The 13,831-nt window shown below is 55.3% G+C and overlaps 2 protein-coding genes across 2 annotated transcripts in view; one reads left to right on the forward strand and one right to left on the reverse strand.

Moving 5' to 3' along the window:
* The window catches only part of CYP4F22 (cytochrome P450 family 4 subfamily F member 22), a 68,591-nt gene extending 56,736 nt beyond the window's left edge, over positions 1 to 11,855 (reverse strand). The window contains exon 1 of the mRNA XM_077859587.1: positions 11,741 to 11,855. The gene's annotated coding sequence lies outside the window, so the exon portion shown is untranslated. The remainder of the gene's footprint in view (positions 1 to 11,740) is intronic.
* Positions 1,958 to 12,534, forward strand: RASAL3 (RAS protein activator like 3). The gene is made up of 18 exons (XM_077859584.1): positions 1,958 to 2,073; positions 2,203 to 2,537; positions 4,581 to 4,711; positions 4,842 to 4,920; positions 5,028 to 5,089; positions 5,451 to 5,521; positions 6,071 to 6,188; positions 6,276 to 6,374; positions 6,827 to 7,366; positions 7,738 to 7,882; positions 8,139 to 8,283; positions 9,128 to 9,364; positions 9,458 to 9,659; positions 9,765 to 9,883; positions 10,698 to 11,088; positions 11,374 to 11,531; positions 12,068 to 12,131; positions 12,236 to 12,534. The coding sequence occupies exons 2-18, from the start codon at positions 2,216 to 2,218 to the stop codon at positions 12,377 to 12,379; spliced, it is 3,027 nt and encodes a 1,008-aa protein (XP_077715710.1). The 5' UTR covers positions 1,958 to 2,073; positions 2,203 to 2,215; the 3' UTR covers positions 12,380 to 12,534.
* Positions 12,535 to 13,831: the final 1,297 nt, after the last annotated feature.

The raw sequence follows: 13,831 nt of genomic DNA on the forward strand, positions 1-13,831 counted from the left end.
CGTGCCCATGAAAGTGGTCCAACTCACTCCACCCTGTGAATTCTGGTCACTTTTGCCTTTGCACAAACTGTTCCTTCTATTTGGCGTGCTCATCCCATGGTCAGCTCCGTATGCTTTGGGCCATAAGTATCACCTTTCCAGGGAGGCCCTCCTGGATTTTTCCACTTCTACTCAGCCTATACTCCAGTCTATTTCCCTCCAAGTCGTCCTCACTAGCTAGAAATGTCCTGCATTGATGTTCATCATCTGTTTCCCTCATTGGACTGTTGAGTTCCAAGAGGAGGGCAAGAGCCAAGCTTTTTTAGTCCCCTGTGGCTTCTCCAGCACCTAGTACATAGTAGACACTCAGGAAACATTTATTGAGTAAACAGAGGCTCCTATTATGAGCCTTCTGGAGCTAATGTTGTCATCTTGTTGTACAAATAAGGAAACCGAGGCTCACGGAGAGGAAGTGACTTGCCTGAGGTCACAGCGAGAAAAGGACCAGCTGGTACTAGAACGCACCCCTGGTCCAGAATTCAACCAGTCCTAATGCTGACTCACTCACTTCTTAGAACAGCATTTGCTCACCTCTTTTTTATAAGTAAACACTTACTTTAGATACAACAGAGAGGGACGTCTGGGTGGCTCAGCGGTTGAGGGTCTGCCTTGGGCCCAGGGCGTGATCCTGGGGTTCTGGGGGTCGAGTCCTACATCGAGCTCCCTGCATGGAGCCTGCTCTCCCTCTGCCTCTCTCTCTGTCTCATGAATAAATAAATAAAATCTTAAAAAAAAAAAGTACAACAGAGATACAGGAAAATGCACTGAACTGTATAGCCCAATAAATTTCCACAACAGGGGATGCCTGGGTAGCTCAGCGCACCTGCCTTCCACTCAGGGCGTGATCCTGGAGTCCTGGGATGAAGTCCCATATCGGGCTCCCTGCGTGGAGCTTGCTTCTCTCTCTGCCTCTCTCTCTGCCTATGTCTCTGTCTTTCTCTCTCTGAGCGTCTCTCATGAATAATAAAAATCTTTAAAAAATTTTTTCACAACAGAACACACCCATGTAACCAGCACCCACCCAGTTCAAGAAACGGGACATGTTAAATTTGTTATGTGACTTTTGCCACCATTAGAAAAAAAGGAAAAAAAAAAAGATCAATTTCCAGAAGTTTCCCGCATGCTCCTCTACCCTCTTCCAAAGGAAACTGACAGGGCAGCCCCTGGTCCAGTGGTTTAGAGCTGCCCTCAGCCCAGGGCCTGATCCTGGAAACCCCAGGATCAAGTCCCACGTCAGGCTCCCTGCATGAAGCCTGCTGCTCCCTCTGCCTGTGTCTCTGCCTCTCTCTCTCTCTCTCTTTCTCTCTCTCTCTGTATCTCATGAATAAATAAAATAAAATCTTTAAACAAACAAACAAACAAACAAACAAAGGAAACCAACATTCTGACTTGTTCCACCCAGTTTTGCCTCCTTTGCGACTTAATATAAAAGGGACCACACAGTATTTACTCTCCATTGTTTGTGACTCATCCGAGTTCAGTCCTCCAGCAGTTTGCTCGTTTCGTTGCTGCGTGGTATCCCACTGTGGAAGAGATCACAATTGATCCATTCTAGAGTAGATGGACACTTGACTTGCCTCCAGTTTGGGGCTATTTCAGAGTGTTAGTGGGCATGTCTATTGGGTGTATATCTAGCACTATAAATGCAAGGCCAGAAGAGAGGTGTATAGTCAATGTTAGGAGATCAAGACAGTTTTCCGACTTCAGTGAATTGATCTACACTCTGACCAGCAGTGGAGGAGAGCTCCAGGTGCTCTGTGTTCTCACCAGCACTTGGTCAGTTATGTACCCATTTTGCAGAGATGGCATCTGAGGCTCAGAGAGAGGAATCGCTGCCTCCCGATCAGCAAGAGATTGTGGGTCCTGCTCTGTCACCTCCTCTCCCTCCCTCATCCTGCCGCCACTGTGCCCTCCCAGCCAGGCTGTGGGGTGGGGTGGGGTGGGACAGACAGGGTCACGTGGAGTTGCGTTCAGCGGGAGGAAGCCAGGCAGGGTAGAGACACTGCTGATTTTGGGGCTGGTCTACAAATCAAGGTAAGGGAGGGACTGCATGTGGCCACGGAGAGGGTTCCTGGAGGGAGGAGCTGAGAGTGGGGAGGGGGCCAAGATGAGGACAGCATAGGGGAACATACTGGGCAGCACTGTCACCCTCTTGCCCCCCAGGAGAACCGCTGCCATGGAACCACCATCACCCTGCAAGGCCTCCCAAACCCAGCCTGCAGCTTCGTCCCCGATAACCTCCTACCGCTGGCACACGGGGGGCGATGGGGAGAAAGTAGCTGGAGGGTCCCGCTGGGGCCGACTTGCAAGCTGGGGGCGGGCGCTAAGCCACCAGGAGCCCATGGTCAGCAGCCAGCCTGCCTCCCGCTCGCTGTTCCGTCGTGTCCTCTCTTCGCCCCCCAAGGAGTCACGCACAAGCCGCCTGCGGCTATCCAAGACCCTCTGGGGAAGGCATAAGAGCTCGCCGCTGGAGCCAGAGCCAGAGCCAGAAGCCCCAGGTACATGGCTCCCCCACCCAGGCTGGGAGGCCGGATGCTGGGCGTATGTCTGCCTCCGGAGCATCAGCTCTACAGACACAGGAAGTTGTGGGGAGTGCAGAAGCCCAACAGGAAGTGGCTGGGGCCCAGCTGCCCTCTTCCCTCTCACATGGGGACTAGAGGTGGGGGGAGTGGCCGGGAACCTGTGGGCTGGGGGTCCATCCTGGGGAAGGGAGAGGAAAGAGACGGAGGGTGGCACTGTCCAGACGCTAAATGGCTCTTGGCCCTAATGGGTCTCTCCTCATATCCAGCAGCTCAGGCTCATCCTCTCTGGCTTGGCCATCCACCTCAGCCACCTCTTACTCTCTTGCCCCCTGGCCTCCGTATCTTCAGTTTCTTCACCTCTTTGAACCTCAGTTTCTCCATTTAACTGATGGAGATCCTAATCCCTACCTTAAAGCATATATTATTTCATTTGCTCATATTCAATCATTCATTCATTCATTTATTCATTCATTCACTCATCCAAACAGAGGTCTGTTGCACATTTACTACATGCCAGGCCTTGAAGTAGGCACTAAGGACACAGCAGTGAACAAAACAGGTGAAACTGCCTACCCCACATAGTTCACTCACAGTGTAGTGGGCATGACAGACAGTAAACAAGCAAACCAAAATGACAGATGGGGCTGTTCCACAGAGAGATCTAGAGGAGAAAGGGATGCCATAAAGACTGGAGTTCAGGAATGTAGCACTAGCCCAGGGCCCAACATGTTTTAAATGATCTGTTAACAAGTTATTTATTCCCCTGATGGGAAAACAATAGGATGGACAGGTAACCTGGAAGGGTTGATTCAGCCCATCAATTCCTGTCTATTCCTGGAAGCTCATTTCTCACTGTTCGTATTCCCATTTTGCAGAGGCATTCCCTTCAACCCCCTCCAGGGTATCCGGTATTGCTCAAAACATAGTATGGAGAGAGAGTTCTCCAACAAGCAGGACTGCTCCCCCCCACCCACCCCCCCTGCTGCTCAAACACTTCCCATGGCTCCCCATTACCCCCCAGGAATAAACCTCCAGTTCTCTAACTGGCATCCAAGATTCTGAACCACTCTCAACCTGGATCTTCCCCCTCTAGCCTCTGAGCCCTCTGGGCCCTTCCTACCTTTTCTGGGCCTTGTCATCTCCAAGCCTTTGCAACCAAGCTGTTCCTGCCCTTGTCTCCTCCAGCTCTGTCAAAATCCAACCTGCTCTTCAAGATCCATTGCAAACCTACCATCTCTGGAGGCTTTCCCTGTCCCACTGCACCACCACCTCCCCCTACTCTGATCTTTTTTCTATTCCTCTCTTTTTTTTTAAGATTTTTATTTATTATTTATTCATGATAGACATAGAGAGAGAGAGACAGGCAGACAGAGGCAGAGACACAGGCAGAAGGAGAAGCAGGCTCCACGCAGGGAGCCCGACGTGGGACTCGATCCCGGGACTCCAGGATCACGCCCTGGGCCAAAGGCAGGCGCCAAACCGCTGAGCCACCTAGGGATCCCCTTTCTATTCCTCTCTTAAACGTTGAATGCTTTCCACCTTAGATTAGTTATTTATGTAAGGAATCAAGGATGCTGTCTTGTTGTTTAACCTCTTGGACCTACCTACTGTCTTGGTTAAGAGAAGAATGCTTGTGTTTGAAGCCCGGCTCAACCACTTCACAAGCTGTGTGACCCTGGGCACGCCACTCAACCTCTGTGGTTTTCAGTTTCCTCCTTGGCAAAATGGGGATTATAAAAGCCCTTGAACGGCTTTTGGAGGATTAAATGAGAGAAGGCACCAGGAGCAGTAAACACCATATAGGGCACACGTGTCTACTCCCCATGGCCTGTGGGGATAAGGGCCAGAGAGGGGTGGAAACTTGTCCAACAACAGCCTGGCAAGGCTGCTGGGTGGGCTGGGGTTGGGAAGAGAGGAGACATCTGGGAGGGAACACCTGATGAACCTCTGCAAATGGAGAGGGTCCTCTGAGGGAGAGGAAAGGACTCCCAGGTCCCTGGTACCAACTCCTCTACCCAGAGCCTGAGCCGGAGCCAGAGACCCCTGCCCCACAGATCCCTGAGGCCCCCACGCCTGACGTACCCATCTGGAACATTGGGGCCTTCACCCTGCTCGATGGGAAGCTGGTGCTGCTTGGGGGTGAGGAGGAGGTGAGAAGGGTCACAGGGGCAAGGGGGAGGGAAGAAGAGGGTGAGAAGGAGATAGATGAGTGGGGGGAGGAGAGGATAATGGAAAGGGGCCTGCCTCCTCTTTATGACTTCCCACTCTTATGGACAACAGGGTCCTCGCCGGTCCCGGGCGGGGAGTGCTAGCTCTGAGGGCAGCATCCAGGTAGCCATGGGGAACCTCAGGGATCCAGGTAAGTGTCAGAGGTGTGGAGGGCTGGGGCATTTGGGAGGATGTCAAGGTGGAGCAGAATCCAAGACAATCCCATCCCCTCACCTTCCCACCCCTGACCACCTACAGATCGGATTCCTGGGAAGACTGAGCCCGATGCTGCTGGCTCCAACCAGGTCCACAACGTTCGGGTAAGGCATCCACCCAATGGGAGGTGGAGGGGAGAGCAAAGACTCCCAGATGCTCAGAAATGAACGGGGATTCTTACTTGGTGGTCTTGGGCAGCTCACTTTTTTGGCCCTCACGGTCTCTGGCAGTCAAATGGAACTAATGAGAGAAACCCCCCTCGGGGCTGTTTATGAGACATCAACAGAGAATGCAGAAAAGCATAGGATGGATGCTTTAGATAAGGGAGCTATAGGTTGCCTTTATTACTACAGCATTAGTATTGTGGTCCCCCCAAACCGACAGGCCAACCAGGACACCTTGGGGCGGAAAGAAGCTGAGGAGGGAGAATAGGATTCTAGCCAGCTGATAGCCCCCTTCCCGCAGGGATTGCTCAAGCGGCTGAAAGAGAAGAAAAAGGCCAGGTCGGAGATGGGAGCCAGTGCCTCTCGGGATGGGTAAGAGTCTCTGAGGGGCCCAAGGGGCTGGGATTACACATTCCCCCACCACTTCCACCTGCCTACCATTCCTACCTTCACCAAATACCTCCCATTGGCCCCTCTGTGTCCATGTTGAGCGATGCTGGAGTTACTGAAAGACCCTGGCCTGGGAGTGTCAGGGAAGGGACCACTGAGCTGAGATCTGAAGGATGGATGGAAGTTCTCCAGCCCAGGAGGGGCAGGAAACGCATTCCAGGCAGGAGACAGGGACCACAAAGGCCAAAAGGCCAGATGAAGTGACAAAAACAAGGCCAGGATGACTGGAACTCAGAGAAAGGGATTAAGTGCAGGGAAATGTGGCCAAAAGGCGACAAGGGCTGTACTATATAAGGTGACACAGGTTACCACGAGGAGTTGAGTTTTTATCCTAAAAACGAAGAGTTCAAGTCCAGTTTAGGTTCAAGTTCATCCTGACCTCTCTCCACCCTTCAGGCGATAGGGGGTGGGTTGGTGGGGAGGAGGGAAGGATGACCACTTGTTCAATCGCCCCTTCCCCGGATCCCTCAGTGCTCTGGGCTCTCGGGAATCGCTGGCCACACTCTCCGAGCTGGACCTGGGTGCTGAGCGGGATGTGCGGATCTGGCCCCTGCACCCCAGCCTCCTGGAGGAGCCTCACTGCTTCCAGGTAAATGCAGACAACTCTCCACCTTACCCCGACCCTTGGGTTCTACTCTTGGCCTCAACCACACCCCTGAATCCGCATCCCCAACAGGTAACGTGGGCAGGCGGGAGCCGCTGCTTCTCTTGTCGCTCGGCGGCTGAGAGAGACCGCTGGATCGAGGACCTTCGCCGCCACTTCCAGCCCAGCCAGGTCAGTACCAGCAGTGAAGTTGGACGTGGAGGCCCCGCCCTCCCCCTCCCCAACCCTCCCCAGCAACCCAAGCCCCCGCCCGCGCCCTAACCCTGCCTCTTAGACACACCTGCCCGCTAACACTTTGCAACCACTCGGAGACCCTCCCCAGATCCCGCCTATTACCAGCCCCTGGCACACACAACCCCATCCCTTCAATTCAATCCGGGACCTAGTAGCACCCAAAGCTCCGCCTACCCGGCAAACGCCAAGTCCCCACCCCGCGGCTGCTCTTCCACCCCTTGAGCTCGGATCTCTTCGCCGGGACCCAGTAACGCTGGAGGGCTTTCACAGAACCACCTTGAGACCGCCGTGGCCCTTGTCTTCCCCCAAGGGCCCAGCGATCTCCCTGGGGGCATGGTGTCCCACGTCGAGCACCGACGCCTCCCCCCCTACCCCACTCCGGTCTGCAGGACAACGTGGAGCGGGAAGAGACGTGGTTGAGCGTGTGGGTGCACGAGGCAAAGGGGCTGCCCCGAGCGGCGGCGACCGCAGGCGTGCGCACCGAGCTGTGGCTGGACGGCGCGCTGCTGGCGCGCACAGCGCCACGGGCTGGCCCGAGCCAGCTCTTCTGGGCCGAGCGCTTCCACTTCGAGGCGCTGCCGCCGGCGCGTCGCCTGTCGTTACGGCTGCACGGAGTCGGCCCGGGAGGAGCGGCGCTAGGCCGCGTGGCGCTGACACTGGAAGAGCTGGGCGTCCCCCGCGCGCCCGCCGCGGGCCTGGAGCGCTGGTTCCCGCTGCTCGGGGCGCCAGCAGGCGCGGCGCTGCGAGCGCGGATCCGGGCGCGGCGCCTGCGCGTGCTGCCGTCCGAGCGCTACAAGGAGCTGGCGGAGTTCCTCACCTTCCACTACGCGCGCCTCTGCGGGGCGCTGGAGCCCGCGCTGTCCGCCCAGGCCAAGGAGGAGCTGGCGGCTGCCATGGTGCGAGTGCTGCAGGCCACCGGCCGGGCGCAGGTGCGGCGCTGCGACGGGGCGGACCCGAGTGACCAGAGGCTGGCTGATCTCGCGCTCCGGGGAGCAGGGTGGGAGGGTACTGGTGGCTGGGGACCCCGGTGGCAAGGAGGAGGGGCGGGGCACCACAAGGGGCGGGGCCTGCGCCTCAGCTACGAGGGGCGGGGCCTGAACTGAGCCTCCGAGCCGAAAGATTTAAATTTCTGCAGCGAGGGCTGGAGGTTCCAACCTCGTGAGCCTTAGCAGTGAGGACTGGGCCTGAGCAGCAGGTATGAGGGGGTGGGGCCTGTGTCCCAGGTGTGAGTGATAGGCCAAGGGCTTGTATGCCCCGGTTCAGTCCGCTCCCCGCGCAACGTGAACTCCAATATACCCAGGCACTGGTGACAGACCTGGGCACCGCAGAGCTGGCACGCAGTGGAGGCCGTGAGGCGCTGCTATTCCGGGAAAATACGTTAGCCACCAAGGCCATCGATGAGTACATGAAGCTGGTGGCACAAGATTACCTCCAAAAGACTCTGGGTGAGCCAGAGGGTGGATGTCCGAAGCCATCTGGGCGGGCTAGGAAACCCCACGGGGGACCTGGGAGCTCCTAGGTAACCTGGATGCCGGGAATGGGTAGTGCCTTAGAGGGTGCTGGAATCCTGGAAGCAACTGGGGGTCCCCCAGAGATGTTAGGTATCTCCGGAGAAAACTGGAGACAGAGTTGGAGGCTGAGTGCAGTGGGTTCCAGTGGTCACTGGCCCCTGGCCCCTTGTTTGGCTGTGCTGAACTGCAGGGCAGGTCGTGCTGCGTCTCTGCGCTTCCACTGAGGACTGTGAGGTGGACCCCAGCAAGTGCCCGGCCCCAGAGCTGCCACAGCACCAGGCCAGACTGAGAAACAGTTGTGAAGAAGTCTTCCAAAACATCATCCACTCTTACAAGTGAGAATCAGGGCCCCAGCACCTGAGCCTAGCTAGCCCTACTTCTCAGCCACTGTGCTAATTACCCTGAACCCCAGTTGGAGTTGCCAGATAAAATAAAGGATGCCCAGTTAAATGGGATGCATGCAAAATTTGGGACATACTTATACTAAAAAATTACTCATTTTTACATGAAATTCAAGTTTAACTGAAGTTGTTCCCTAAATCTGGTAACCCATTCCCAATGTCATGTCAGCTTGGGGTTACTGACCCCAAGCAACCTAGGACTCAATTCCTTGTCCTCTAACTATAGGTGACCCCATACCCTAATTCCTTGCCACCTGACCTCAGTTAACATAGGACCTCTGATTCCAGGTGATGCTAAACCCCCCAATTCCATGACCCTTGACCTTAAATGACCCCATACCCCAAATATCATGCAACTGATCACAAGAAACCTGGGATTCCAATTCCTTAAACTCCCACCCTAGGTTAACCTATATATCCAGTCCCATGTCACTTGGGATATCAACACCATGATTTCTGAACCTACGTGACCCTGTAACCTCAAGCCTATCCCACTTAATACTGTGTTATCTGGCATGCCAATCTCATGATCCCTTATAGCTATATCCCAGGCTCATGGACTGTATCCCCTTGTGACCTTGTATCTACCCCCCTCTAAGATTACTGAGTCCAGAATAACTATAGCATAAATCCTGACCCCAAGCATTATTATCCTCAATGTCTCTAATCCTGGAACCCATAGTGCAGGTGACTCCTGACTTCTGACCTTAAAACTTTGACATGAATATGACCTCTATATCCATACCCTCTCCTTTGACCATTGCCTCTTCTGCCCCAGCTGGTTTCCAGCAGAGCTGGGCACTGTGTTCTCAGGCTGGCGAGAAGCATGTAAGGCACGTGGCTCTGAGGCACTGGGCCCCCGACTGGTATGTGCCTCCCTCTTCCTGAGGCTCCTGTGTCCTGCCATCCTGGCACCCAGCCTCTTTGGTCTGGCATCAGAGCACCCTGCACCTAGCCCAGCCCGCGCCCTCACGCTGATTGCCAAGGTCATCCAGAACCTCGCCAACAGTGCCCCGTAGGTGCTGGGAGGAAGTGGGGGTGGGGGGCATGCCTGGGCAGTGAGGTTACAGATGCCTGGTCTGACCAACCCAGTCCGACCTCTGCCCAGGTTTGGTGAGAAGGAGGCCTACATGGGCTTCATGAATAGCTTTCTGGAGGATCACGGACCAGCCATGCAACACTTCCTGGACCAAGTGGCCATGGTGGATGTGGATGCAGCACCCAGTGGCTACCAGGGCAGCAGTGACTTAGCCCTCCAGCTGGCGGTCCTGCATGCCCAGCTCTGTACCATCTTTGCTGAACTTGACCAGGTATGGCGGGAGCCCAGAGCCCAGGGTTTGGGGTAGGGAGGCAAGAGGGCAGGGAGCCTATGGTCCTGAGAGCTTGCTTACCATTGTCCCTGCATACATCGTCAGGCAACCTGTGACAGCCTGGAACCACTGCCCACCATCCTGCGAGCCATTGAGGAGGGCCGGCCTGTGCCTGTGACTGTGCCGATGCGTCTCCCACCACCCCGAGCCCAGGTTCACTCCAGGTAACCTACCTGCCTCAAGTGTGGCCCACTTCTGATGGGTGAGAGCATAAGCAGGACCAAAGGCAAGCACAGGGTGAGACGGGCCAGAGGTGAAGACACGATCATGACAGAGGTCAAGAACAGGGTCAGGTTGGGATTCACTGTCAGAAACAGTGTTGCATAAAGATCAGAGGCTGGAGATGGGGTCATCCAAGGGATCAGAGAGAGGTTCACGTTATAGTCAGAAGCCAGGTACTGGGTCAGATTGAAGTCCAAGGTGGGGATTGGTCATTGCAGAGGTCAGGGAGAGGTCACATGTGGGATCACACAGAGAAAGTGACATTGTGGTCAGTGATGAGGGTCAGGTTTCAGTGAAAGGTTGTAGATGGGGTCAGATCAGGGTCAGATATTAAGATGCACCATCAAGGGTCAGGAGTAGGTGCATATGGTAAGCAGAGGTCAGGCTCAGGGCCAAATGGGGTCAACAGTTATAGGTAAAGTCATTCGGTCAGAGATCAGGGACCATGGTCTGTGAGGAGGCAGAGACAGGGTCAGCTTAAGGTCAGAGGTCAGGTACAAAAGGGGGGTCAGACAGGGAAGGAAGATGGTATCCCTGTGAGCAGAGGTCAAGCCCGGGTCAGATTGGAATTAGAGGTTATAGAGATGGTCATAGAGAGGACAGTATTGTCAGAAATCCAGAAGAGGGTCAGAGATCAAACTGATTCCATTAGTGACAAGGTCACACAGAAGTAAGATATTAGAAGTGGAGTCATTTCTGGCCAGGGGTCAGCTCAGAGGCCAGTCAAGGATCTGAGCTCTCCCATTCCACCCCCAGCTTCTCTGCAGGGGAGAAGCCAGGCTTCCTGGCTCCCCGGGATCTCCCCAAGCACACCCCTCTCATTTCCAAGAGCCAGTCTCTACGCAGCGTTCACGGCGCAGGGAGTTGGGCGCGACAGCAGCCAGAAGAAGAGCGTCCCCCGCGGCTGCCCCGGCCAGTGCAGCGCACGCAGAGCGTCCCGGCTGGCCGCCCCGCTCGTCGCCGCCCCTCTGCAGGACCCCGGCCGCGACCCAAAAGCTCGCTACGCACGGGGCCCGCTCCCCGCGGCCGGCCCTGGACCGGGGCCTCAGCATCGTTGCCTCGGAAGCCGTCGGTGCCCTGGCAGCGCCAGCTGGACCAGCCGCGGGACAGAGACCAGGCGACGGGCACGCACCGACCTGTGGGCAAGGTGAGGTCCAGCTCAGGTCTGCGCACGGAGAGGAATGACGGGACTGAGAAGACAGAAAAACCAGGCAGGTCTGGGTTCAAATAGCAAGCTGTCTGCGCTGTGTGACCTCGGGCCTGGTGCAACCCTCTCTGAGCCTCAGTTTGCTCCTCTGTAAAACGGGAGCGAGGTTTCCTTACCCGGCAGGGCAGTGAGAAGGCAGAGAGCAGGGGACAAGGAGGTCAGGGTTTTTCGGGGAGGAGATGGGGCGGGACGACGGGTCAGGTGATAGCTGCTCCCTCCCCACAGTTGGCAGAGCTACAGTGTGAGGTGGCCGCTCTGCGCGAGGAACAGAAGGCTCTGTCCGGCCTCGTGGAGTCGCTAAGCACCCACATCCAGGCCTTGACGGAGAAGCAGGAGCAGCTTCAGCGCCAGCTTCAAGACCTGGACGCCAGGCTCCGAGAAGGGTGAGCCCCGCCCCCTCCATTAGCTCTGCCCCCGGGTGAGCCGGCTGTAATCAGATCTGCCCAGGCTCCACTTCCATTCGGGCCCTGCCTCTCAATCACAGCCAATCACTCCTGGCAAGCCACGCCCCCTTCCAGCCCCGCCCCGACACACCTGTCTCGCCCGGCCTCTTGGTCAGCTCCGCCCACCCCAGGTGGCTGGCGAGTCCTACCTTCCACGCCCGACTCCTCAATCAGTCCCTCCCAAACAGGTTGGTCCCGGGTCTCTCAGTCTGGGCACACCTTCATCTTTGTCACCACCTCACCCTCGACTCGCCAAGCCCCGCCCCCAAGAGTTGGTTGGTCCTTTCATCCCAGCCATTCAAGGCTCTGATTCAGCCCGGCTACAAGTTTATATAGGCCCCGCCCCCTAGCGTGGCAAACCCCGCCTCCAGACAAGCCCCGCCCCCAAAATTCCTGGCTGTCCAACCAGGGAGGGGAGTTTCTGGAGGGGAGTTTCTCAGTCTTTGACCCTCCCCTCTTGCCCCCGATCCCCACAGGACCCCTCAGCTGGATCAAGAGCGTGGCCCTCCAAGCAGTGAGGATCACCGTCTGCGAAGTCTGGTGAGACCCCTGCCCTAGCCCTGGGGAAGATCTAGGCGGGGAGGGAACCAGGGTTGGGGTGCAACCCTCCCCTGCCTCCGAGCCCACAGCCACTGCCTCTCCAGGAGCGCCGCCTGGCTGAGATGGAGAATACTCAGGCCCAGTTGAGGAATGTGGTCCAGAACCTGCAGCTTCTTCCCAGAACGTCGGGATCCCGGAGCCAGCCCCTACCCCTCAAACCACCCTGCATCAACGGAGATACCACTTGAGCTGCCCACGCTGTTCCACGTGGTCTGGGAGCTGTCTTAAAAGGCCTGTACAACCCCTGCCTCAGCCCTACAGTGGCCTAGAGTGGAAAGTGGAGCCATATGTCAACCAGTCTGGCACTGTGAGGTTACCCAGTAAAATTCTGATTTCAGTAAAATGGATGGATTTTTTTTTTTTTTTGCCCCCAAGTGTTGCCGAACAGAAAGCACCCCTCTCCCACCATTCAAGTCTCCCAAATTATCTCCTAATTAGAGGTCTCATGGAAGGGACAATATAAGGAGATTTTCACCAGCTGTGTGACCTTAGACCTTTACTCTCTTAGAGCCTCAATTTCCTCATCTGTAAAATGGATCTAAAGTTTCTTACACAGAAGACCCATTGTTTAAGGTGTTCAATAAAAGGTATTTGTCATTGTTAGGGGCGGCACCTGCTTCTGAATGAAGCCCAGGTCTCAGATGAGAGCATCTTCCTAGGCCCCCAAATCCCACACCAACTCCCTCATAGCTGGAAGAGCATGGGTCTGGGAGGCAGATAAAGGAAAGGGTGAGTAGGTATGGAGACAGTTGAGCTCTATGGCTGTTGGTTGGGTAAATGACTGGGCATTTGAAACATGGGTGAGGGGTAAGGTGAATGGGACAATAGGCAGAAAAATAGATTAGCATTTGGTGGATATCTGCCCTGGTAGGTGAGTAAGTAGGCAGTTAGCTGGGTCAGTTATGTCTGCCTAGAAAAGGCCTGGATCTCAGTAGGAAATAAATATTTGAGCTAATTGAGTAACTGGTTATATACATCGTATGAATATTTGTTGGGGCCCCCTAAGACTCTTGAGCTAGGCAGTGGGGAAACAATAATGAACTAGGCAGACGGGACTCCTGTCCTCATGGAAATTACACCCTAGTGGAGACAAGTAAATGTGCAACTAAAGGATGGATGTCTGCGTGGCTGGGTGAAAGGATGTGTGTAGCGATGGGTGGATGCTTGCTTGCTTGTTTGGATATGTATTTACTTGGGTGGTGGGTGGATGGGTTGAGTGGGTGTTCAGATGGGTGAATGGGAATTTGGGTGAGTGGCTAACGCTGACAGGACCAGACGTTGGTTGAGTGGTGGATGGGTGAGTGTGTAGAAAGGAGGTGGATGGGAGGTTTGAGTGTTTGGATGGATGGTGGATAGTTGGTTAATTGGCTGAATAGATAGATGAGTGGTTGACTGGATGAATGGGTGGAGAGATGAATGGGTGGTTGGACATGCGAATGGGTGGTGGATGGAAGAAAGCAGATCTGTTATGTATTCATGAGGGGGTAGTTTTGGAGGCTGGGATCCTTGGGGTTGGATGGAGAAAGGGGCGCTTAGCATGGGCACCTACAGCAGTTCTAGGGACACGGAGGTGCTGAAGTCCAGTTTGGATAATGGGAGAGGAGAGAGAAGACTTGTGGTTGGAAGGTAGCTGACTGGGG

The sequence above is a fragment of the Canis aureus genome, chromosome 19, assembly GCF_053574225.1.
Source record: "Canis aureus isolate CA01 chromosome 19, VMU_Caureus_v.1.0, whole genome shotgun sequence".
NCBI lineage: Eukaryota > Metazoa > Chordata > Mammalia > Carnivora > Canidae > Canis > Canis aureus.

Excerpts from the sequence above, each read along its gene's own strand:
- RASAL3 (XM_077859584.1), top strand. The coding sequence starts at position 2,216 with ATGGAACCACCATCACCCTGCAAGGCCTCCCAAACCCAGCCTGCAGCT. Across the intron at positions 2,538-4,580 it reads GCCAGAGCCAGAAGCCCCAG|AGCCTGAGCCGGAGCCAGAG; the intron begins GTACATGGCTCC and ends TCCTCTACCCAG. Across the intron at positions 4,712-4,841 it reads TGCTTGGGGGTGAGGAGGAG|GGTCCTCGCCGGTCCCGGGC; the intron begins GTGAGAAGGGTC and ends TATGGACAACAG.